This window comes from Lupinus angustifolius, chromosome LG19, assembly GCF_001865875.1.
Source record: "Lupinus angustifolius cultivar Tanjil chromosome LG19, LupAngTanjil_v1.0, whole genome shotgun sequence".
In the NCBI taxonomy this organism is placed as follows: domain Eukaryota; kingdom Viridiplantae; phylum Streptophyta; class Magnoliopsida; order Fabales; family Fabaceae; genus Lupinus; species Lupinus angustifolius.
In genome coordinates, this window is record NC_032027.1 from 16,879,867 (window position 1) to 16,905,570 (window position 25,704).

At 31.9% G+C, this 25,704-nt stretch overlaps 3 protein-coding genes across 4 annotated transcripts; 2 read left to right on the top strand and 1 right to left on the bottom strand.

Moving 5' to 3' along the window:
- On the top strand, positions 1-1,716 carry LOC109333626 (polyphenol oxidase, chloroplastic-like). The gene has a single exon (XM_019569148.1). The coding sequence runs from the start codon at positions 49-51 to the stop codon at positions 1,618-1,620; it is 1,572 nt and encodes a 523-aa protein (XP_019424693.1). The 5' UTR covers positions 1-48; the 3' UTR covers positions 1,621-1,716.
- Positions 7,420-22,927, bottom strand: LOC109334358. Of its 2 annotated transcripts, XR_002106090.1 has the most exons (11): positions 22,614-22,927; positions 22,297-22,473; positions 21,244-21,371; positions 21,007-21,059; positions 20,716-20,765; positions 20,457-20,609; positions 19,883-20,073; positions 17,769-19,507; positions 17,407-17,651; positions 17,299-17,301; positions 7,420-7,433 (listed from the first exon to the last, which is right to left on the bottom strand). XR_002106090.1 is itself a non-coding variant. In XM_019570091.1 (9 exons), the coding sequence occupies exons 1-9, from the start codon at positions 22,670-22,672 to the stop codon at positions 17,469-17,471; spliced, it is 2,733 nt and encodes a 910-aa protein (XP_019425636.1). In that variant the 5' UTR covers positions 22,673-22,927; the 3' UTR covers positions 17,312-17,468. The 2 variants fall into 2 exon arrangements, 1 of the variants encoding a protein (XP_019425636.1); XM_019570091.1 differs by lacking the exons at positions 7,420-7,433; positions 17,299-17,301 and having other exon boundaries at positions 17,312-17,651.
- LOC109334359 (polyphenol oxidase, chloroplastic-like) lies at positions 11,295-13,367 on the top strand. The gene has a single exon (XM_019570092.1). It carries the CDS (start codon positions 11,324-11,326, stop codon positions 13,148-13,150), a length of 1,827 nt encoding a protein of 608 aa, XP_019425637.1. The 5' UTR covers positions 11,295-11,323; the 3' UTR covers positions 13,151-13,367.

Here is a 25,704-nt window from a genome sequence, read left to right on the forward strand (position 1 = left end):
AAAACTCTAGTAAATCTTCAAGATTCAAAACAATATAGATTACAAAACATGACTTCCATCTCACCACTTTTCTTCTTGTCCTCTATCAATATTGTTATTGTACTTGTAGGACTTTGTGGTGTTGCCACTCTTAGCAACAACCTTCTGGCCTTGGCTGCTCCGATATCCCCACCGGACGCAACCACATGCGGTCCAGCGGATCTTCCCTCTGGTGCAAATTCCACCGATTGTTGTCCACCATCTTCCACAAACATCATAGATTTCAAGTTCCCTTCTTCTACTCAAAAGTTGAGGGTAAGACAAGCTGCACATTTGGTCAATAGTGACTATATAGCCAAGTATAAGAAAGCAGTTGCACTAATGAAAGCACTTCCATCTAATGATCCACGTAGTTTCTACCAACAAGCCAATGTTCATTGTGCTTATTGTGATGCAGCATATCACCAAGTAGGGTACCCAAACCTTGAACTAGATATCCATAACTCATGGCTTTTCTTTCCTTGGCACCGTTGGTACACTTATTTCCATGAGAAAATCTTGGGGAGCTTGATCAATGACACTACCTTTGCCCTACCATTTTGGAACTATGATGCCCCACGTGGCATGCAAATTCCTTCCATTTATACAGACCCTAAATCACCTCTTTATGATATCCTCCGTAATCCCAATCATCAACCACCAAAGTTAATAGACTTAGACTATAATCTCATGGAAGATCCTAATGTCAGTGTCTCTGCTAACCTTGCCATAATGTATAGGCAAGTTGTCTCAAATGGCAAGACTCCAACACTCTTCTTTGGAAGAGCTTACCGTGCAGGGGATAAGCCTGACCCTGGTGCTGGCTCAGTAGAGAATGTTCCACACGGTCCGGTTCATATTTGGACCGGTGATTTAAACCAGCCAAACATTGAGGACATGGGGAACTTCTATTCTGCTGCAAGAGATCCCATTTTCTTTGCTCACCATTCAAACATTGATAGAATTTGGACCATATGGAAAACATTTGGTGGGAAAAGAAAGGATATCACTGACTCAGATTGGTTAGAATCTGGGTTTATCTTCTACGATGAGAATAAGAATCTTGTTCGTGTTAAAGTTAAGGATAGCCTTGACACTAAAAGGCTTGGATATGTTTACCAAGATGTTGATATTCCATGGCTACATGCTAAGCCAACACCTGGTAGGGCTAAGGTTCAGAATAAAAGGAATACTAGTGTTGAGTTTCCATTGGTTTTGGATTCAGTTGTGAGCACCGTTGTGGAGAGGCCAAAGAAGAGTAGGAGCAAGAAGGAGAAGGAAGAAGAGGAAGAAGTGTTGGTGATTGAAGGGATTAAGTATGATGGGCTTTTGCCAGTGAAGTTTGATGTTCTTATTAATAGCGAAGATGATAAGGTGATCAAGCCAGATAATGCACACTTTGCTGGAAGCTTTGTGAGTGTGCCTCATTCTCCTAGGCACAAAAAGAAGAAAACCAATACATATTTGAGGCTAGCTTTAACGGATTTGTTGGAAGACTTAGGAGCTGATGATGATGAAAGTGTTGTGGTGACATTGGTTCCAAGGTATGGGAAAGGGAAAGTTAAAATTGGAGGAATCAATATACAGCTTATTGATGATTGAAAATTTCAAACACTATGAGTTGAGACTCCTCTCAAATGGAGAGACAAATACATTTAAGTGTAATATCATTATCATTTTAAATAAAAGGGTTATGAATGTCATTGTGTATTGCATTTTCTTTACTTTTGAATAACATTTGCCTCTCCATTTAATGGAGAGGAGTTTCACTCCTTATTTATATGGATTAGGATTAGAGGTAGAATAATTTTTCTGTCTTCATATCTTCCACCCATCAAACTTCACAAAATAATATTAAAATATTAATTTCTTTTTTTATAATTTTTTTTTAAATGAATGAAGTTTTCTTATTGACTTAGGACACTACATAAGATATGAATGAGAACATGTGATCCTGATACTTATTTATTTATTTATATATATATATATATATATATATATATAGGTGTATGTGGTGGTAATGGTTAATCCTTAATGCATTTTCTGTGATTGGTGAAGGTTCAAAATTGTATTTACTGAGATATATCGCATGAAGAGTAATGTTTGATTATTAAAAGTATAATATTTTCATTGTAAGTCTGTCATACCAAGGGTACACATGGTTTTCCACTTCTATGTTATTGTTTTTAAATTTTGAATTTCAATGTGTAGGTGGGGATAGTGATCTTCATTGTTTTAAAAAGGGTCTTTTTGGTGGAGAGAAGTAAATAATCTTAGTAATGATAAAGGAGTTTAGAAGGGTTGGTTGGATGAAGGAGTGAGTAGGAAATTGGGCTCATGTAGATATGTGAGATTTTGGTCTGATTGCGGAAAGAGAACCTCTTAAAAACTCTTTTGTTAGATTGTTTCAAGTGACACTTGATAAAGATGTTTCAGTCAAATCTATGGTGGTGGGGGAATGGAGAAATGAAGTATGGTCCTCGAATTTACTTGGAGACGGTGTTTGTTCAGTTGAGAGCAAAGAGAGTAAGAAGACCTTTTAAATTTACTTAGAAGTTCCACACCAAATCATGATGTTGTAGATGGATGGAGTTGAATTCATGACAAAGGTGATCAATATTCAGTTAGAAATGTAACCGTGATCTTCAAAAAGACGTAATTGATTTAAAATTATTACTATTTTAATTCTTAAAAAATAATTTTCAATGTGAAAAAGGAAAATAAAGAAGACATAATTTCAATATCCACCTAGATAATTTTAAATCGAAGTGCTGGAGAATTATTTATGTTATTTTTATTAGTTAAAAATAAGTTAAGGTTGAGTAGAGATAATAATTATTCGATTATATTATATAAATACTAGTATTTGAAGATCAAATTGATTTTTCTAAATGACCAAATTTGTTATTCTTTTGACAATCTACTTTTTTGGAAAGGTAAAGTCAATTTCAAGCGGTGGAATTTTGTAACTGTCAAATATGTTGAATTAAATTTAAAAACATTCTATCTGTGTCTCAGAATATACTTTTAATACTCCCAAGCATAATACCAACAATGAGGAAAATTAACACCAATTACATTTTTTTATTTTTAATTATTACTATTTTAATTTTGAAAAATTAAATTTCCAAATAAAAAAGATAAGCCAATGATAAATTTGAACCCTCACCTCTAAAATTTTATATAGGCTTAGGTCGTCCTATAAAAAGAGAGAAATATTTAAAATATAGTTAATTTATTTTGTTGATCTTAAAACTATTTGTAAATGGGTTTTTTAATATTAAAGACTTATAGTTGATTCCTTAAGTTTTTCTTAACTATTTTTAATTGAACTCCATATCTGTAAAAATTATAAATTTGTCCCTGAAGTTCAAGATCATTTAAAATTGAGTCCCTAAAACCCTTTTCCTTAAATAATAATAAAGACACCATGGTACACACCAAAATACTAATTATAATAATAGTTTATACTAAATAAGAGGTGCATAATTGATTTCTTTTTGGCCAAGAATATAAATGTTTTATTTTATTATATAATGTGTTTTGTTTTCACATTTGATTATTGTTGTTATTGTATTGTTTGCATCAAGTAAATTTATGTGAGTGGATTATTTTTGTTGTTGTATCAAGATGATTTTGTGGAAGGAGAAGGTTTGGGGATTCAGTTACAAATTTATAAAATTAGTAATCCAATTATAAATTTTAAAATTCCGGGATCTGATTACAAATTTTTAAGATTTTTTTACCAGCAATAAAAGTTTATTAAAATATAAAGAAAATTAGGAGAACAAGTAATAATCTCATCCACATATACCGTTTAGATAACTAATATAAATTAATGTAAGTCAATGTTTAAGCTAACATAACTAACATAGGAGAACAGTGTATGTATCTTAATTTTAGAAGGTTTCAAGAGTTTAAATAAATTAACTCTAGCATGTCATATATGAGAAAGGTTGGGTTCTCAAAAACTATCTTGTTTGTAATTGTTTTAATGTTCAGAAACCTAGTTAAAAACTTGGTTTATTGATCCCTATTAGAAAAATTCCACCAATTAGTTCCAGAACCTGCAGAATATTTTTAACTTGAATTATGAGAATGCGTGGAAAGATGTAATATCCGTTTTGGACGAAAAGAGTAGTTCAATTACTTAAATGATGTCATATTATGGAAAGTGTACAAAAAATTGTTTTAAGATATTTGTGGTAGCATGAAGATAATGATGCTTTTATTTATGTATATACGTCTATATTTTAACCTAACCCTTATAAATGGATAGATTTTGGATGAATTTAGATAGTTATAGATAGGTGGAAAGTCATCCTCAAATCTATATAAGTTCATTAAAATATGTAAATTATTTAATCTATTCAAATTCAAACTTAATAAATATATTTCAATTCAACCATAAATCTATAAAAACCATCCTTTCAAAAATCATTATTTTAGTAAACTATTTGTTAAAATATCATTCTTTAAAAACGAATCATTTTTTAAAAACAAGTTTTTTTTAAACCCACTTTTTTTTAAATGTCGTATTTTTAATGGTGTAAGACCTCATTAGATTTCAGAATAACCAAAAGTTCAAAAGTTTAATTCTTTGGAGCGATATTTGTTGGGAGAGACAACCACGTACCCCAAAAATGATTAGTTCATTTCCAAAAAAGGATGTGAAGAACATCCAATATTTTTTAATATAATATTTATGCACTGTCATTATAAAGGTTTATACATAGTAACTAAATTATCCATCATTTACTTTGATTACTTTTTATAGAGTTGTTAATAATTAAATATAACATAAAAACGATGTATACATTAACAGTGTATGAGTTTTTTACATTGTCACTGTATCACCTATCATTTAATTTCAATCACCATTGACACTTTAAAAAAATGATCCAAATAAATGGAGAATAGTACATTAATTATGTATACACTTTTATGTCATAAATGCATAGATATTACACTCCTCTAAATAGGGAATAATATAACGATAATGTGTAAATGCAAGACATCTTTTTTTGTTGAGTAAAACGTTTATACAAAGCAGATAAAACGTGCTTACTTTTGGTTTACAAATAACAAAGTATAACCAAAAATATTATAGATTATCGATACCAAATTGCAAGCTACCTCTAGTTGCATAACTAATCACAATAATGATGCATTCTTCAGTTCCAAGTTATATTAAAATAGGTGAATCATGTTCAGGTGTGGCAATTGGATGAATTTGTATGAAAATAGATTTAGATCATAATTGATAGAAAACTATCCATTAATCCATAAAATTATATTTTTAAACTATATAATCCATCTATATACAATGGATTTCAATCCATCTATATACAATGGATTCCAATCCATCCATATATATTCATTCTAATAAAACATTTTTAAAATGTGTTTTTTAACATTTTTTAAAAATTCAGTATTTAAATTTACTTGTGAAAGCTCTGAATGCAACAGTGTAAGTGATGTCAGATATATTGTGTTGTGTAATCATGCATTTTTTCTTGTGCTCAATCATGACACAAAATGTTATACTAATCATCATTGAAACTTTTTGAAAGAATGTTTTGATAAAAAAGATAATATTGTTGAGTGAATCATTTTGTTAGGAAGAGAGTAGTTTATACTACTGGTATCAATACCGGTTTTTGTTGGTCGGTTGAATTGGTCAACCGGTGAGTCAGTCTTAATACAACTACGATACAACATTTATACCGGCCATGCAATTATACTGGTAAAAACTAGTATATCGACTGATTTTCAATTCAAACGTATCAGTCATACCGGCTGGTTTCATTTAAAATTATTTTTTTAATGAAAATGATTTAATTTTACCAAAATGTTTGTATGAATTATCAAACACACAACTACTACATTTTTTATACATCTAAACATAGTATGCAATGTACATTTTTAACCAGTGATATAAATAAAAATAGTTATTGTCTTCTTATTGATTTTTCGACATTAATATTAGTATAAATATATGAATATCTAACTTCATCGATATGCAGTTTAATATTGAACCACTTGTTAAACCATCATATTACTATACCAGTACTCTAACTGGTACAATATTAATAACATTGGTTTATATTTTGTACATTAGGTTAACATAGCAAAGTTGAATTTGCATGTTGCTTTATAAGAAAAAATATTTTTGTTTTTATTTTTTGGATGGATTGGTTATCCATCCAAATGGATGTACCCATGAATATTTATTAGATATAATAGATGGATTTAAATCCATCCATTATCAACACTATCCATTAAATTATATTTATTTAAATTCATTAATCCTAATGAATAGATTTTGATGGATTTAATTGGATGAATTTAAATAGATTGTAGATAATTTTGACAGAATGTTCAATATAATAAGCCTAAACATATACTTCCAATCCAATAATGGGCCCTCTTAACTTCTCTTTCTTTTCTTTTGTTCCTTCTTGATAAAAAAAACCCAAAGTCCAAGGCGTCAAAAGTAGCAAAACCAAGCCTACTACGTTTATGTAGTTTTATATTATTGTATTTTTCTAAGACGTTAGCAAAATTAGTTCTTTATATTTTTTATTTTAAAAAGACGTTAACACTTTAACCACTATATAGAATTCAAGATGCAAGTTGAATAGTAATTCACCAAAGGAGTTGGTGGACAAATTCTAGCAGCCTCTTTCACAAGGCTAATATCCCATGTGGATTTAAATTTTCACAAGGCTAATATTTTTTTATATCAATACTATTACTACTTTTTTCCTGTTAATGAAAAACAAACGAGTATTTAAATTTTATAATTACCTCGTGTAGCGTAAGGAGATTAAATTTGTTAAATTAATGGACTATGACGATAGTAAAATTTTGTAAGTGTATATTTGTCTTATGTTGAATGAGTATTGAACCCTATTGAATGTTGAAAACAACGTTAAATTTGTTATAATTTCTTGAGGTATGGAATACCCATTTTCCCCACATCTCACTATCATTATGATCAATAAAAAATTTTGTTTGATGATAAAAAAAACGTTTATAATGTTTACCTGTGCGTGTTACAAAACTGAGAAGCTTGTATGAGGAGGGGAAAATAAATACAAGGCTTGTGACTCATACATCAATTTTAAAATGAGACTTCCTATCAATAATAACAATAAACTAATCCTACTTAGGTTATTGAGTCGTCTTTGCATGATGATATTGATAGAAGTTTCAAAGGTTCTAATTTATGAAGGATGGTTTGGTTTGTATGATGTGACCCATTTGGATTATGAGGAATGATGTCATTTTTTCGTTTAAGGAAACTAGTTTTGTGCATATCTTGAATTTGATTAAGCTAGATCTTGGAGTTGGTTTCTCTCAAAATGTGGTATGTCTTCTCTTTTGTTTGGCTATTAGTACAATGACCCTGTCTTTTGTATAAGAATGTACTCTAAAAAGATCCTTAGTTGATATTTCTTATATTAAGTTAACATCTCTTTGCTTATACTAATACATCTTTGCTTATCAAAAAATAATAACAATAAAATGATGTGAAGTCCTCATTTTAAACAAATCTAGGAGAAACAAATATGACAGTATTATCATAAAAAATTGCTAAATTGCTTAAAAGACAAATATTCATACATCAGCTACCCAAATTATTAGGCCTAGTAGTAATAATCTATATCTTATAAAACTCACTTAAATAAAAATATATCTTTGTTAAAAACTAATGGTGTAAAATAGAAGTTGGACGTTAAACTGGAAAAGGTTTTATATTAGGTTTAATCGATTTAAACGGTAAACCGTTAGGTTTGATCGGGTGATTTCATATATGATTAATATTTTTTGTCTATAAATATATAATTATATTAAAGTAATATGTCTTCACTTTTTTGGATTGAGGTAAAACAAAATATTAGAGTAGTGTTTGTTTTTTAAATTTTAAGTGAGCCATCCGATTTACTTCTCGGATTAATCATCTAATTTAATTGAGTTTAACATGGTTGGATCGGAATTCCTCCAGTTCAAAGCGGTCCAATCCTCATTTGGCTAAGACTACATGTCAAAGTCGTTTTCGAGTTCAGTCAACAATCGGACTAATCAGACTGTCTGGTATGGTCCGGTTCTTAAAACACTGGTTAAAACTTTGAGAGAGAAATTATTAATACATGTGAAATTTGAATTGAAGTGTTTTATCAAAATATTACACTTAAAAAAAGAAAAAATATTAATATATCTATGTATAAGTAAAATTCACTAAAAACATACTAAACTTATGTGTATAAAGTGACGGGTATTTAATATTTGTTACTCTATTCACATGTTCCTAGAACCCAAACCTTATTAAAAAACAGAGGCAATGGAAGTCTATTTTATTGATCTAAAGAAACATCATTTATACATAGATGCGAAAAAATATTTTAACACTAGTGAAAAGTTAGATTTAAATTTACATGTTTTTTCTGTTAGTAACTTAATGAGAAATTGAATAAATAAAAATCCAGTGGTATAATTATAATAGTTTAAAGGTTAATTAGGATGATTTAAAAGTTTGTGATGCCAATTTGCAAGTGATCTAAAATTTTAGGGAGTATCTTGGACTTTTCCAAACTAAAGTGACAAATATTTAAATACTTTTTACTCTATTAACATCACATATGGAGATGAACCAAAACTATCCTTTAACCTTGTAAAATGTATAATCCCACAGAATTACTATATTTTTCCTAACTAACTAAGGGATGAGCATGGGTCGGGTTGAGTCGGGTTGAGACGGGTTAATAATTGTTCTTTATCTGACTCTAAATGTTGGTCAGATCATTGTTTTGAATCCGAACTCGTCCCTAGAACAAAGCTAACCTGACCCCTAAATATCGATTGAGTCAACCTTTAAACCTGACTCCGATCCTAGACCCGATTAAATATATTGTATACTTATTTTAGAATTTAGATAAAGTCTTCTCAATATTATTTATTATTATGAATATTTAATTTGACATATAAAATGATATATGTATATATTATTAATCACGTACATATGATGAAAAATTAGAGAACCAATGATACATTCGACCAAAAATGTATCATTACTTTATGCACATTTGAATAGAGACACATACAAATATGATGATGAGTGACTAACCATGAGATGAACCATGTTGGGTCATGTTTGGTCACTACCTGGTCCTAAAATTGACAATGTCTAATTTTTGAACTCGAACTCAGTCATAAATTCAAGGAGACACAAAATGAATAGGGTCCGATCATAATTAGGTCATATTAGATGAGCAGATAAGGTAGAGTCCTACTCACCCCTAATACTAAGATAAGAAATAATAATATGATTCTCTTGTTATTATATTCTTATAAGAAAACATTGGATTAATAGTACTAGTTTTTTTGGAGACTCATTCAAATAATAGATTGCCAACAAATATCAAAGTTAGGGGAATAATTTTTTTATTGGAAAACGTTAGTATTCTAGTATTTATTGTGGGTCAAGACTTGAACTTTCAACTCTCGTTTACTCCACCCTTACTTTCTTAATCATCAACTACTTTATAATTCCATTTTTTATTTTTTAAATTTACTATGAATGAGACTCAAACTCACAATATCATTTACTTCATTCCTTATACCTCTCCACCTTAACCATCACTCGTGAAATGATTTCCACCAAAATGTTCATTATTGAATCTATTCTTCACTTTTAACTTCACGTATCGTTTTTGGCAACTGCCCTGCTGGAATTTGATATTGCTCTTAAATTTGATGCAGAGACATTTCAATATGCATGAGGGATTATTAAAAAGCAAAAAGTGTAGGATTATATGACTGGCTAAAATATGTTTAAGTGTGAACTGGGGATAAGTTTTGGTATGTGTAGAATTTTGTGATTTATTGATATTTAGTCTATTTGGATTATGAGGAACGACATTATTTTTAGGGTGGAAAATTTAGTTTTATTCAAATAAGATATTGGTTATGGTTTTTCACAAATTTAGGATCTAATTCTTATATTTTTATACAATGGTGTATTAATTGATCCCTTTACTTATATTAAACTTTTATGTAAAATATAATTGGGTTGACACTCCATTACACTCTTTTATAATATATTTGTTTATTAAAATAAAACTGAGTTAAGTGTATAGGGTACTTACCAATTCTTACTTGTTGTACTTACAAACACAGGATGCAGCTAAGTTTGTAATGTTACCTAGTGGGGTTGTAGAACAACATTTTGTAATTTCACTAGTTAAAGGTATTTTAAATTATGATTGTGATTATGTTTAATGTAAGATCCGAATATATGAGACCGAGAATAATTAATGGCACGTGATCTATGAAGCTCGGATACGAATATATGTGTCGGATATAATATGTATCTGATACGTCAACCCACATTTTTTCTAAAATATAGGATACAATATAAAGGATATGTGTATAAAATAATAAAAAATATATAAGATATGATAAAACTATAAGTGTAAATCAAAATATTCAAAGTAAAAAATATAATGGAAATTGAAAATCATTGTCCTCTAAATTTCAAAGTACCAAAACTAGAAAATAGAGTAGAATAATTCATAAAATTGTTTATTGTTTAGTCCTAGAAATAGAAATAATATCAATTTCATCTCCTCCTTGACAGCGATGTTGTGGATCAAAGAGCCGGTATGGTGGACTGACTATCCGAGGGTCAATATGGTGTGACGATATGTTGGTATGTATGAGTCTGTGTGGCCTCTAAATAAGTTGGTGTTTATTGAAAACGAATCTATCTTATCATATTTTATTGAAAATGAATCTATCTTATCTTATTTTATTGAAAACGAATATATGTTATCCTATATTTTATTGAAAACGAATATGATACGTGCCTTGATATTTATTTATTTTATTTTATTTTTTTAATTTTTGGATACTCTACGGATACGTATCATTCGCGAATCTGAGCATATCTATGTCAGATATATGTCGGGCACCAACACGTGAGGGTGTTCGACGAATCTGTTCTTCATAGCCCTCTGATGCATGACAATGGAAGATAGAATAGTACAGCCAAAGAATCACCATACCACTTGATAATTGATATTAAATTATTGATGCTTAAGAATCATAAGCTAGTCTAATAGTTAAAAAATTGTGTGAAAAAGGTTGAAAGTTGATAAAAATACTAATAAACTACCATAAAAATTTACCAGTGTTTATGGTACAATTATTTTGTTATTTTATTAGATAGAACATTCTCACAACTTGTTTATAAAATGAGAGCGCGAAAGAGAAGCCTATATCAACATACAATCAATATTTGATGGCATCTCTATACCCTTCTCCACCTCTTTCCATCACTGCCAACAATGGGGCCTCTGGAACCTCTCTTTCTTTTCGTTCCTTCTTGTTGAAAAACCCTAAGACCAAGGCCTCAAAAGTAGCAAAACCAAACCAATACTACGTTTCTAGGGTGTCATGCAAAGCCACAAAGGATGATAATAATGACACAGTAGTGGAACCTACTAATGATCTAGGGATATTTGACCGAAGAGACATGCTTATTGGCCTAGGAGCTGGCCTTTATGGCACAACAGCTACCCTAACCAATGAATCATTGTCCCTTGCTGCACCCATCCTCGCTCCAGATCTAAGCAAGTGTCATCAAGTTGACCCAGTCAAAGGTGATCCAATAAACTGTTGCCCTCCATTTTCATCAAAGATCATAGACTTCAAGTTCCCATTGAATCCCAAAGTTAAGGTTAGACCAGCTGCACATTTAGTTGATGAAACCTATATCAAAAACTACAAAGAAGCTGTTCGTCGCATGAAAGCCCTACCTGCTGATGACCCTAGAAATTTCACCCAACAAGCCAACATCCATTGTGCTTATTGTGATGGTGCATATCCCCAACCTGGGTCCAGTGACGCTGATCATGTGGTGCAAGTTCACAATTCTTGGCTCTTCTTTCCCTTCCACCGTTGGTACATCTTTTTCTATGAGAGAATCTTGGCCAGCTTGATTGAAGACCTTGACCCAAATTTTACTATCCCGTTTTGGAGCTGGGACAACCCTAAAGGCATGACAATCCCTTCCTTTTATACAGAACTTGACTCACCGCTATATGATACTCTACGAGATCCAAATAATCAACCACCTAAGCTTGTTAACCTTAACCTTGATCCCGAGGCTAAAACTCCTGTTGACAACACAATCACACCAGAAGAGCAAGTATTATCCAACCTTAGGCTCATGTACACCCAACTAGTGTCAGGTTCCAAGACTCCATCTTTGTTCTTCGGCGATCCTATCCGCGCCGGAGATAAAGAAAATCTTCAATCAGGAGGAGGATCTGTGGAAAGCAGTCCTCATGGTCCTGTCCATGTTTGGACTGGGAGACCCAGGAGTGAAAGCAGTAACGGTGAGGACATGGGGAACCTTTACTCCGCAGGAAGAGATCCTATTTTCTATTCTCACCATGCTAATGTGGATAGGCTATGGACAATATGGAAAGGTCTTGGTAAAAATAGAAGAGATATTCAAGATCCTGATTGGTTAGAATCTGAATTTCTTTTCTATGATGAGAAGAAGAACCTTGTCCGTGTCAAAGTCAAGGACAGTCTTGATACTAAAAAGCTTGGATATGTTTACCAAGATGTTGATATCCCATGGTTACATGCTAAGCCTTCACCTCAGAAAAGTAATGTTCCAAAAGGATCAAATAAGAAACATAGTCATAAAGAAACCAAGTTTCCCTTGGCTTTGGATTCAATTGTGTCAATTGTTGTGAAGAGGCCCAAGAAGAGTAGGAGCAAGGAAGAGAAGGAACAAGAGGAAGAGGTGTTGGTGATAGAAGGGATTCAGTTTGAAGAGCATTTTGGAATAAAATTTGATGTATATATAAATGATGAAGATGTTGCATTGGGTGGGCCAATCAAGACTGAGTTTGCTGGAACCTTTGTGCATGTACCTCATAAGCACAAGCATGGCAAGGAAAAAAAGATGAAGACTCGACAGAAGTTTGGGATAACAGAATTGTTGGAGGATTTGGGCGCTGAAGATGATGAGTCTGTGTTGGTGACATTGGTACCCATGTTTAAGAAAGGGCGTGTCACCATTGAAGGTATCAAGATAGTGTTTGATAAGTGATCATGAAGTTGAAAAATTTGAATAAAAACTTGTGCACACGATGGAGTTTCACAAGTGATGGCATTCAAGAGTTTGAATAAAAACTGTGTACTTATTTTCGTTTTGTTAAAATATATGTTTTTTAATATTTCTAATCTATGTAAGCTAAGGGATGGTGAATCTTAAAGTATTACGTGCTTTGAAGTTAAATAAACAATGTAACATGGGATCACATGCTTAGGATCACTTTCTAAATCAAATGGAGTGACATCTGTTATAATTTTATATTGAATTAATATGTGATGATTTATTCTTATACTCAACACATTCATACATTTATTATAATCTCTCCCATTTCATGTTAGTAACTAGTAAGTGTTGGCTAATTAAGTATATAGGCATGTACGTCACATAAACGGGTCCTATATATATATATATAGAAGGCTTATCTTATTTGGTATCCCAATTGTATTCTCACCCAATTAAAAATTGATATTTAATTGAAAAGAAAATTTATAAAAATATAAAGTATTATTCGTATGTTAATTGTTAAAATTTGATTGATTTAAATATGAAAACATGATTTTTTTTCTTCCGAACATGTGATCCTCGTCAACTATAATATTAAGGCAAAATTCGAAATTTAAAACGAAGTTTTTTTTCGTTAAGCAAAATGTATTAAAAATTAGTATAAGAGGCGCTAACTCAATACAAGCGAAGAACCAAAAGAAGATCATTTAAGAAGATAAAGAAATACAAGTTATTGGGTCATAATATCAATTAGCAAATACTAAAGTAGTTGGAGCAACCTTTGATAGAAACCACGTCCAAGGTCTAACTTGTATCGAATCCAAAATATACACATAACTCACTACCTTATATGACAAAGTCAGCTCATTCTTCATAATCCAAATAGATCATACTATAGTAAACAACAACATCCTTCATAAGTTTGACTCTTTTGAATTGGATCTAAGAGTGTCATGCATATTAAGCGATTCAATTAAAGATGTTGGAGTTGTAACAGAAACTTGAAGTCAAGAATAAAAGCTTTTCCGAACAAAAGAGGCAAAATCATAATAAAAAAACATATACTTAATAGATTATTCCTCATGGTTGAAGCATAGTGCACACTTGACATCTTCGACCCTATGATTAACTTGTTTTTTTTAATAACTCTATCTTTGTGGGGAGTTTTTGTCTAATGAGTTTCCAAATAAAACAAGAGATTTTTTTGGATGCACAACTAATTCAACACTTTTTTTTAAAAAATATTACCTAAAGGCGAAGGACTTTAATCCACTTGAATGAAATAAGCGAATTTGACAATATACTTCTCGAATGGGTCTAAGCTCCAGCTCCACTTGTCCTTAACATCCTTTTTACAACAATGAGGTTGAATGAGAGCAACAAATAAGTAGTCCAATTTCTCTCTCTTTTGGAACAGCTTCCTATGCCAATTAACCTCCCAAGACCAGACATCATCGATACACACACCACACTCAGCCATAGTTTTGCCTTAATATTCAAAGCTAAGTAGAGAAGTCTAAGGAATACCTCCTTCAAACTCTAATTCCCCACCCAAATATCAAGCGAGAAAAGAGTTTGAGTACCATCCCATATTTGCCTCCAAATGCTCACATCAAACCAACCCATGTGCTCCCAAATGGTAGTCTCTACTTTGCATAAGTCTTTCATCATGTAGACGCCAAACTGGAAGAACTTGGGTATAACTCACCACCATATTTTGACTTTATCACCTTAACCTAAAAAACATCATTCTCCTGAATTTTGTGTCATATCCACTTCCCAAGTAAAGAATCATTGAACCGAGATAGATCTATAACCCCCAAGCCATCAATGGACTTTAGCTTGCACACCTCAATCCAAGACACCCAAGATACCTCTACCACCTCTCTTGTTCTCCGACAAAAATTTCCTCTAAATACTGACAAACTTGGTAAACAGTTTCTTCAGAGCTTTATAAAGAGATAATAAGTATGTAGGAATAGTAGTAAAAACAAAATTTAAAAGAACTAGTCAACCTCCAAAAGAAATATGATTGCGCTTCCAAGAAGCAAACATTCTTGTCAAAACATCAATTAAGCTTTTTCAAGTTGCCATCCTCCTTGGATTTGCCCCTACCAGGACCCCCAATTAAAGAAGCATAATAGAACCAACCTTGCAAGCTAGGAAATAAGCTGCTACTAAATTAAAGAAATCAAGGACCTCAATAGCAAACAAAAACTCTTCTATGCATTCACTTTCAGACCATAAACTAATTCAAAGCACCTGAGAATAGTCTTTAAAGTCCAAATATTTTGAATCGGTAGTTTGCAAACTAGAATTGTATCTTCTGCAAATTGAAGGTCACGCACTTCCATTCAAAGTGTATCGATTTTATAACATTAAAAAAGGCTATCATTCCTAGCTTGGCAAATCAAACAAGCAAAACCTTCTGCGATCATAAGAAAAATGAAATGTGTCATAGGATTACCTTGTCTGGTACCTTTTGAAAGTGAGTACTAATACAACCACATCTAACCATATTATGACCGCATATGATAACATCAAATTAAAAGATATTTTTTTGATCACAAAAAGTTTATATCACAAAGGCCTTAATCTGCATACCATAGAAGTCTCTTCTTTGACATTGCTTACCGTGCACTAGGTGGTGGCGCTGGCACTGCTGAGATCATTTGTTCATGCTCCAAAATACCCATCCTAACTATGAGGACATGGGGAACCTCTATTCTGCGACCAAACATTTCCAATAAGAATCTAGTGTGATTTGTGTGCTGAAAATGATGCCTTTAATTTGGATATCAGTAGTGCAGAATAGAGGTTACCCATGAACTCAAAGTTAGGACAAAATGTAGTGCTGCTAACTAGCTACTTCAACATTGATATATATAGTATAGAGGTTTGAACACACTCTCACATGATAGTACATGTGATGTACTGGTCTTGCACTAACTAGAAAGACTAGTACAATAGTAGTACGTGTCGTACCAGAATAGGTTTTTGTTTTGCTTTTCCTATATGTGTGGTAAGAGATTATGTACTTACATGTTTTGATTTAGTTGCTAAGTCAGGTTAACCACCAGCTTAAGGGTATTCATTAATGATATTTAAAAATAGAGCTAATTACATTGATACTCCTGAGTTTTAGTGAAATTATATATATTACCTCTCCATTTTTTTACACCTCCAAAAGTCTCTTAATTTGTTATACATACATTACAACTAACTACTCATGCATGAGAAATAAGATGAATCAATAATTCTAAGGAGATATTGTTTAAATCACTCTTATATTATATTGTACCGAACAAAAAATAATGAAAATATATTGACTTGTGTGTTATTTATACTTGTTTCCACAATGTACCATATTTTGGTTAACTTAATTATATTTATCACCCATTTTTATTTAAAAAACTACACTTATTTATCACAAAGGGGTAGTCTCTTTAATGTATACAAAAAAATTAGGGTTTTTTATAGGTGTAAAAAATTAAGGGGTAGTTTGTGTAATTTCATTAAAACTCAGGGATGTTAGCATAATTTACACTTAAAAACAAAAACAAAACAATGTCTTGAAAATTACATTTCAATTTTTTAATGCATTTAAAATCATCATTGTTTAAATAATTTTTTTTCTATATTTGATTTTGTTAACCAGCCTTAAGTCATTGGTTAATATTTTTCATACATTTTTTGTGGGTTTTTTCTTGTTTCTAATTAGAAGATTATCTGATTATGTAATTGTGGGACTCATGAAAATTCAACTATGATTGTTTATGTCTCAAATCATCATTGTTCAAAGGATTAATTTAAGAACAATTTGACCATCATTTGTAAGTTTTAAGGATTAATCCAAGATTTTTCATTTTCAGGGATACAAATGTCTTTATCAAAAAAGCCTGTTGCAAAATTATTTTACCAACAAATTCAACCTATTACAACACAAATTTGGCTTCTTCAAAAGATTGGCACACTTTTGAGGACTAAGAACCTTTAGATATACAATAAATACCCAAGGCATTCACCAAGCATGCTTTGAAGGAAGGTAGATATATACAATCTTATTCTCGAATAGACTAGTAGGAAAATTCGAACTCTTAATCACATAGACCTTATTATTGCATCGAGTTTCAGCATACAACCTTCAATCGAAATACGAAAGAAATAAATATTAACATACAACTGTAAATCAAATTACAAAAGAAATAAATATAGAGTGAGTACAAGTCTGAATATCATCCAATGACTTATATGACTGCATCCACATTGAATTGAATGAACCCAATGCTGATAAGTAATAACAGTTTAGCTATATTCCCCTGACCTTGACAGAATTGTTTCTGTTTGTATCTTTCATGGATTGAATCTTATTCTTGTCACTTTTTGGAGAAACCTTCGCTGCTGGAGCAAGACCAGAGGATGCAGTTCTTTCGGCAATTCTCCTCTGGCGTTCAGCCGCGATTTCTTCCATCTTCTTCCTAATCTCATCTTCCTGTTACCAGCATAGAATATTAGGAGTTAGGATTACTAAATGTTATTGGAAAATGTTGTAGGTGTGGAAAGCATCAAAATATAACAAAGCAACTGAAAATATGAAAATTCGTTATACCTGCTCGCGCTTGCTCTTCTGAACTATTGGCTTGCTTGTCAGAGGTGACCTTTTGTTCCGAGGGATGATTTCAGGCTTGCCTCTTCCATAGGATCCGCGCGAAGTCTTTGACTTCAATTCTTTTTCAGTATTTCTTATTCCTGAAACATTGCTTTTATTCGTGTTGGGTTTTTCAGGAATAACAGGAACCTTATTTGCATTATCTTGTGAATCATCAATGGAGGATCTTTTATCAGTTTCTGAGTAAGAGAAGTCGATTTCGTAGTCCATGGACCACGAGGCCGCAACAGAATCTGTTCCCGAATCCCGTTGTAGAACTACACAGAGGTCATTCGGCTCATGGTTATTTGACAAAGCATGCTTCTCATTCGAACTTTCCAGTTTGCTGGCAGGAGTTAAATCTGCAGCCATACTTATATCTGTCTTCCATCGTGAGTCAGAAATACTATTATCTACCAATTGGCCTTGTATCATGAAGGAATCATCGGTGAAAGTTCTTTCACTTTGTTTTTCAGATGGAGATTTATCATTAACCGATGACAAGGTACAATCACCGTCAAACATTGCAGGCATAACTGAAGGATCAGGGCTCCTCATCTTATCCAAATTATCAACAATAAACCAATCTTCTGTTGTTTTCCCCTTTGTTACTGATGAATCAGCAATAAAAGTAGATAATGGATCACCAAGTTCATTTCTGGGTTCTTTTGATCTATTTGATAGCAGTACTTCTTCACTCATAAAATTCCTACTCTTTGCAACTACACCATAGTTATCTACATACCCATCCAACCTGGATTCATCTTCATTTCCTCCATCTCTCTGAGTCACAACAAAGGAGTCATTGGAGATTTTAGTAGTCTTCGGAACTTCTTTGAAATCCAAGCTATGAAATGAACTAACAGCATCATATGGCATTCTTTCCTCCTCAATGTTTCTCACCGCAAAATGCTCATCCTGGACGTCAATTTTCTTTACCCTTTCCGATCCATCAATTCCAGTGTCCTCATCTATTTTCAAAAGGTTCTGGAATGCATCCCAGTTCTCATTTTTGTTCCCGCCCTCAGATGCATCACTCGACTTTTCAGTGAGATCATGCTCAGCAGCATCACTTGATTTAGTTCCATTGCGCCGGGCCTTTGATTTTTTTCCATTAGCATGTTTTTCAACTTTATGGACCTTCTGCAATGACTCAAGTGCAGCACCAACCTTGTGCTTGATGGTTTCTTCATTCATGACATCATCATCATCTACAGAAGATTCATCAGAGAGTCCGTCATCATTTCCATTTCTCCTTTTCGGAGTGATATAGTTGATATTACGAATCACGACTGTTCCAGAGGACTTTCTTCTGTGATTTTTCCTCTTCGAATCATCCTTCAATGAATTGTTTGAGTCCCGTAGTTCATCTGAATTAGATTCACTCTCGGAGTCAGGGTCGCTGGACTCTGTCTGCTGGTCATCATATTCTTCTGGTCCTTTCTTATGCCGAGATTTCTCCTTTTTCTTTGATGGTTTATGATTCTCTCCCTGGTTAGAAGGCCATTTCATGTTTCTTGGAAGGTAAGGATGAATAGACTGCATATTAGCCATAGGATATCCTTGGTATGAAGGCATTTGCTGAATAGGATTTTGAAGATTATACATATACGGAGGAACATTGTAAGGCCAGGGCATTATTGGCATATGAACATGTGCTGTATTTGATGGCATCTGATTTGATGTAGGCAAGTTCGAATCTGCACATGGCATCCCCTTAGATCAAATAACCGATGTATTTTTGTGCTTATTCATTCTCAATATTCTATTTTCCCTTACTTAGACTTATGTGACACAAATCAAATTTTTTTGCCATTTAATAGGTTGATATGACTTGAGATATTAAAAGTTTGGTCTACATCAGTTAAAGAAAAAAATGTTTGTGCTTGAACCCAAGAAAAAATGACAAACAAAACAAAGAAGCGTATAAAGGCGTATGATTTGGTTTTGGTTAATGAAAATTGTGAACAACAAATTGATAGATTTGACTTATATGACAAAAGTTTCTTTATTTTCCAATGCCCGTACCGTAGTTAAGGTAAAGGAAGGAAAAAAGAACAACCATGATCAAATACCTTTTTGTTCGTCGCCTGAAGGAATGTTATTCTGGTCTTGGGCAATCACATCATTAGCTAATATTATTCCTGATGTTTCAGAAAATGAGAGTGTCGGAGGTAAGCATGACTGCATTGCGGCAACTTCTTGTATCCAATGATCATCTGCATGCTTTTTCTTCCATAATTCCTTGAAATTAATGCAGGCTTCCCTACATATATTAGATATGAAGACCTATAATTGGTTTCAAAATTGAACTTAAACTTTTATGTCAATGATGCAAGATCAACCAGTCCACATATATTGAAGAAAACATAGTAAGAGTTGCTTTGATGCACAGAAATGCCCCCAAATCTGGTTTGCTGATGTATATTGTAGTCTTGAAATGCAGGATGGCATTTAGATTTTATTGGAAAATGAAAACGGAAAAAAATCATCTCATGAATCTCAATAATGTATAGGTTTTTAAGGAATGAGAGGACGTCAGAAGCTAATGTAACCCTCATCGCATAAAGGGGATGATCGACAAAGTATTGTCAATTATCAAAATAATAGAATTCATGACAGTTTACAGTTGTATTTTCCAGTTCATACCTTAAACGCAACGCTCCAAATGCATTTGCAAAATATATGAGATCATCAATATTGTCAATCTCAAATCCAGCAACAAGACCACGTGTATAAGCCATTGCTTGCTCTTTCCGAAGTAATGCTATTCGAGATTCCAATAGACGTTGCAGCGAGATTCTTATCATTACGAAAATTGAATGTGTTAGTAATAGTTTCTTACGAACTAGCCAAACAAAGGAGATAAGATTTCATCAAATTGACCATTTAAGTGTTAGAAAGTTACTTTGAGTTTTCCTCTTCTTTATTGTCAACATCGTCAAGTACGCCATTTAACTGTAGCAATTACAAAATATGAACGGTAAGGTTGTTGCTTAGTGATCATAACATCATAGGATCAAATCGTAGAAATAGCCTCTCCACTTGTGGAGGTAAGGCGGCATAAATCTACCCCTCTCCAGAACCCACTAACTGCGAGCCTTGTGCACTGGGCCGCCGTTTTAATCACAAAACATACTTCATAGAAATTTAAGAGATTATTAAGTAACTTTGATATACTTCTGAGGATATAAAATACCTTTGTAGAATCACTTAACCTCCTTAACAACCCATTGGTTTGTGGCATGCTTCCTGACACAGAATGAAACTTTAGTTGCAAATTGGCGACACTTAATCAGCATACAATTTGGTGAAGGAATATTATGGATTTAACTTCATCGATTCATAGGTGATAAGACGTGATAAGCATGATTTCTAGGAAATTAATTCTAGCACATAACACTGAGCATGTTTAAGCTGCACACTCTAACCATACCTTCATCTGTAGTTGCAATGGACATTGATGATGCATTAGCTTGATATGAACTTTCAATCTGCACGATTTCATTTTCAAGGCTGGCAAACCTCTCCAAAACAGCAGGTGTGCTAACAAAGCGCACAAATCTGTAAAATACTGCAGCATGTCAGAAGAGAAAGAGAGAAAAGACACAAAATTAAGAGATCAAAATCATGTTCAAAAATCTGTAAGTCGGAATGCCGGATCAATTTGGGTACTCGATGGAGGAGAAGAGGGGTACTGACAAGTGACTACTGACTGTGGGAAAATGCAGAATGGTCTAGTTCTTGATGATTATTAATCATAAGAGTTATCGTTCAAGAGCTGGGAATTTTATTTTTGCATCATTCCATTCATTTGATTTTGCAATTTCATAAAAGAAATTTCCGGTGTGTGAAATTGTTGTGATATGGTAATCCAAACAATGGGAAATCTTCATTCATGTGCTAAGTGAAAAAGTGTATAGGTTCATCCTCTAATATGTTCTTTAATTGAACCACTTATGTACAGAGTGATACTTCTTTATTACACTATCTTACACTTGGAATAGACAATAGAAATAATTCTCACTACACATCCTAAGCCATGATAGAAAAAGTTATCAGGGGTTAAAAATGAAAATCTATGGTGGTAATCAAGGTTTTAAATTACTGTTGCGGTTTCAGAAACTTCCAAAATGTTGACGTTTAGGACAATTGTGGCAATACGTGGTCATGATATGGTTTTGGCAACTCCAAAACCTTGACATATTCACGTCTGTCGTCGCGGACTCAGATTTAAAACCTTATATGAGTACAAAATGGTTTTACCCCTTTTGCTAATTGTGTGAATATTTCAAGAGCTCTTCACAAACCAATCCTATTACAATATTTAAGCATTAAGGGGTTTTCAATAATGAGGTAATTGATCCATATGATCTTCAAAAACTGATTGGAAACATGTAATAAAGTTCTAAAACCCAAAAAACGAATGAACAACCATCCACAGACTCCATCACCCAGAAGCCAAAAAAGTGAAAATTGACAGAATCACCTCTCAAACGTGGCCTTAGAGAACCAAAATGCACTATTGTTGGGAGGAAGAAGCTTAATTGAGTATCCACCTTTAGAGATCTCATCTTTGACAAATTTGAGGTGAGAAACAAAAGGTTCAAACAACCCAGAAGCTATTTTCTCATATTTACCTCCTAAAAACACCACTAGCTCAAATCTGCAAAATTATCAAACACATATACCCACTAAGTTATAATTGAAAAAGCATAAATTTTTACAAGTTAGCAACAAAAAACATAGCATATATCAATCTGGGGTGCCATAAAAAATCAAACTTTATGGTGTAAATCATCTCACCTGGTCCTGGTTGGGGTGAGTTGAAACAAAGCATAATCAAGAACAATCTTGGAATCCATGCCTAGCAGAGTTGTGTGTCAGAGCATAATAATCTTAAATGTGTTTGAGGGAATGGTTTTGAAAGTGAACAACGTTGTTATTAATTTGTTGTTGTTATTGTGGTTTATGTTAGTAAGAATAGAACGTGATGGTTCTGAAAATACCCATCACAGTGTCATGTGAAAGCTGTGGAATATGGATGGATGTGTGATCCAGCGGGGACATGCAGCATGGCACATGGTTGAGTGTGAATTGGGTTATTATATTATTCCAATTATTATTATTATTATCTCGTAAGTATCTCCATATATCGATCGATAATGCAAGAATTTTTTATTATTTATATTTAAATTATTAACTTTTGATCAAAAGTAAGCAATAAATAATATAAATTAACGATAATAATATATTAAATGTATAATTTTTATACTAGCAGTAAATATATGATCTTGTATTGTCACTTTTCAAAGTCATCTTTAAAATATTTAACTTTTTGTATTGTACACTAAATAGTCCAAGACTTTGAAAATAATATAATTATTTATCAAAATTTAATTGGTTAGGGTCTCCTATCAATTAAAGAAGAATTCTCAATACTCTATACATGCTACACCAGATTGAATACACATTGTATAAGGTAATTAATTGAATCATCTAACTATACTTAAAGCTTTTTTTCTTTTTGTGTATCTATAAAACTATGAACCAATACGTTCCTTGGCTTTTATTTAAGAGCAAAGAAATTCGGGCTAATTTTTTTTTATAAATTCAAATAGTAAGTTGTGAGAATGTAATTGAAAATTATAAAACTAGTAAAAACTTATGATATGCCAGATATGTACCTGAAAATTGATTAGATCTATTTGGGAACTAATTGTACAATAAATTGGAATTTATTTAAAGTATATATTATATAATATATTGAGATGTAATAAAAAATCAGTTGCCAAGAAAAAATGACAATAAATTATCCACGAGTCCTAATACTAGGTTATAGTTTTTGGACCTAAAAGTCAACATTAAAAATTTATAAACTTATTTGAACAAAAATATATTTTCATATTTGAAAAGATATTTAGCTGAGTCCATAAAACATGATCCATATTAAAAACTAAAAGGTCGAAAATGTTGGGGCTAATAAACTTTTGTGTTAATGACGGCAGGTGAAAAAAGTCATGAACAAAATAGTATTGTGAGTATAGGCTGCTGTTGCTCGTGACTATGGTTGGACCTTTAGTTTCTTACCTCCTTGATAAAAGACATTGTTGGAAGCTTTTTGTGTTTGGTTTGTCACTTGTTGTGTACAGAGAAATTATTACATGATAAAAAACTAATGAGCATAATTAAGTTATATTCATTGATAATATACTATATTTTTTTTTTTGTATTTATTAAGGATATTCTTCCACCTTATTATAGTTAAACAATTAATCATTTTTGGGTGTATGGACGCCCATTCTAACAAGTGTCATTTCTAGGAAATGAACTCTTAATTTTTTGGTCTTTCTAGAGATCTAGCAGAGTCTTACACAATTAGATTAACACTTTGTTGATATTGATAATATATTAATAATTTAAAATTAAATGAATTTATTATAAATATTAATGATGTTGATATAATTGGGACATTGATCCTAGGTTATATATAAAATGAAATATATCCAAGTTGAAGGAAATTTTGGTTATGCCCATCAAAGCCAAATGGAAAGGAAAAAGTAATTACTAGAAAATGTTTTAAATTAGTATTTGACAAATTAAGAAATGCATATTTAGGTTTTTAATAAAAACATGGTTTCCCTTAATTATTGCCTCTAGGTAGTGAAAAACAAATCTAACTTATGATTAATGAGTAGTCTTTATATCTTATATTAAAATGCATTTGTCCTTTCTATCATTAATGTTTATAATAATCGGACAGCCGTTGTAGTTGACATTTACATATGCTTGAGGAAAAATGACACACCGATTGATAATTGACAGTAATATAGAATTTATAGTTTGATCTTTTCCTTTAATAATCAAAGAATCAAGATTAATATCCTAGAATAGAATAATGTATCTCCTTATATCATGAGATTTTCAGCTAATAAAAATGTGACATGTATACTATTTTGTTTATTTTTAAAAATATTTTTATAGTAAATGATGAAACATGATACATGTCATGATTTCACTGGCAGGAGGAGATAACTTATCTCCTTATACCAGGAGATACACCATTCCCTTTAGTAATTTCCCTTTGAATCATAAAAATAGTATAAGTTTTTATTATCTTTAATTATCAGAGAAGATTCTAATTATTCACATATTTTAAATATGAGAATAACCATGTTATTCATGTAAAAGGTGAAAAAACCGGTTCAGACTATTAATTAAGTTTAATGCGTCTCCTTAATTAGTTTGATAATTTATTGTGTTAATTTTTTAGATTTGGTCTCAATTCGATCATAATTCATAATAAATCTTGTAAAAAAACACTATATACCATCTATTCAACCTTGCTCAACTCAAAGTGTAGATCGTAATCCAATTGTAATATAAAAATACTGCATTTTAAAGTGTGATTTCAATTAACTTTGTGGAATAGGTAGTGTCAACACTTAAGAAACCTAGACTAAATTCTTTACTAAAATATTCGTAGTAAAAATGGAATATAATTTATATAATCGTATAATCACAAGGTTCATAATAAATACTATTTCACATACTAGTTTTCTAATTAATTAAAAAATCAAACTAATTAGAATATTACACCATAAAATACAAAACTGATTAAAAAAATGTAAAAGACAACCGACATATAACATGCACTTGATGTTTTGTTAGAATATAATACAACTACTAGGGGCCTGAAGCCAACTATGAAAAGCTGTATTTCATCTTAGCTGGAAAAATAATGTATACATGTGTGGGGTTAATATGAGTTGTATGCCATTGACAATAATGAAAGAGTGTAAAATCTGTACACTGATAGTGTAAAGATTTATATACATATATATTATCATTCACCCTTTGTTTGAATTACTTTTTTTGAAAAGCCAACAATAACTAA

Excerpts from the sequence above, each read along its gene's own strand:
- LOC109333626 (XM_019569148.1), top strand. The coding sequence starts at position 49 with ATGACTTCCATCTCACCACTTTTCTTCTTGTCCTCTATCAATATTGTT.
- LOC109334359 (XM_019570092.1), top strand. The coding sequence starts at position 11,324 with ATGGCATCTCTATACCCTTCTCCACCTCTTTCCATCACTGCCAACAAT.
- LOC109334358 (XM_019570091.1), bottom strand. The coding sequence starts at position 22,672 with ATGGATTCCAAGATTGTTCTTGATTATGCTTTGTTTCAACTCACCCCA. Across the intron at positions 21,372-22,296 it reads TCTAAGGCCACGTTTGAGAG|ATTTGTGCGCTTTGTTAGCA; the intron begins GTGATTCTGTCA and ends AGTATTTTACAG. Across the intron at positions 20,610-20,715 it reads AAAGAAGAGGAAAACTCAAA|AATCTCGCTGCAACGTCTAT; the intron begins GTAACTTTCTAA and ends CGTAATGATAAG.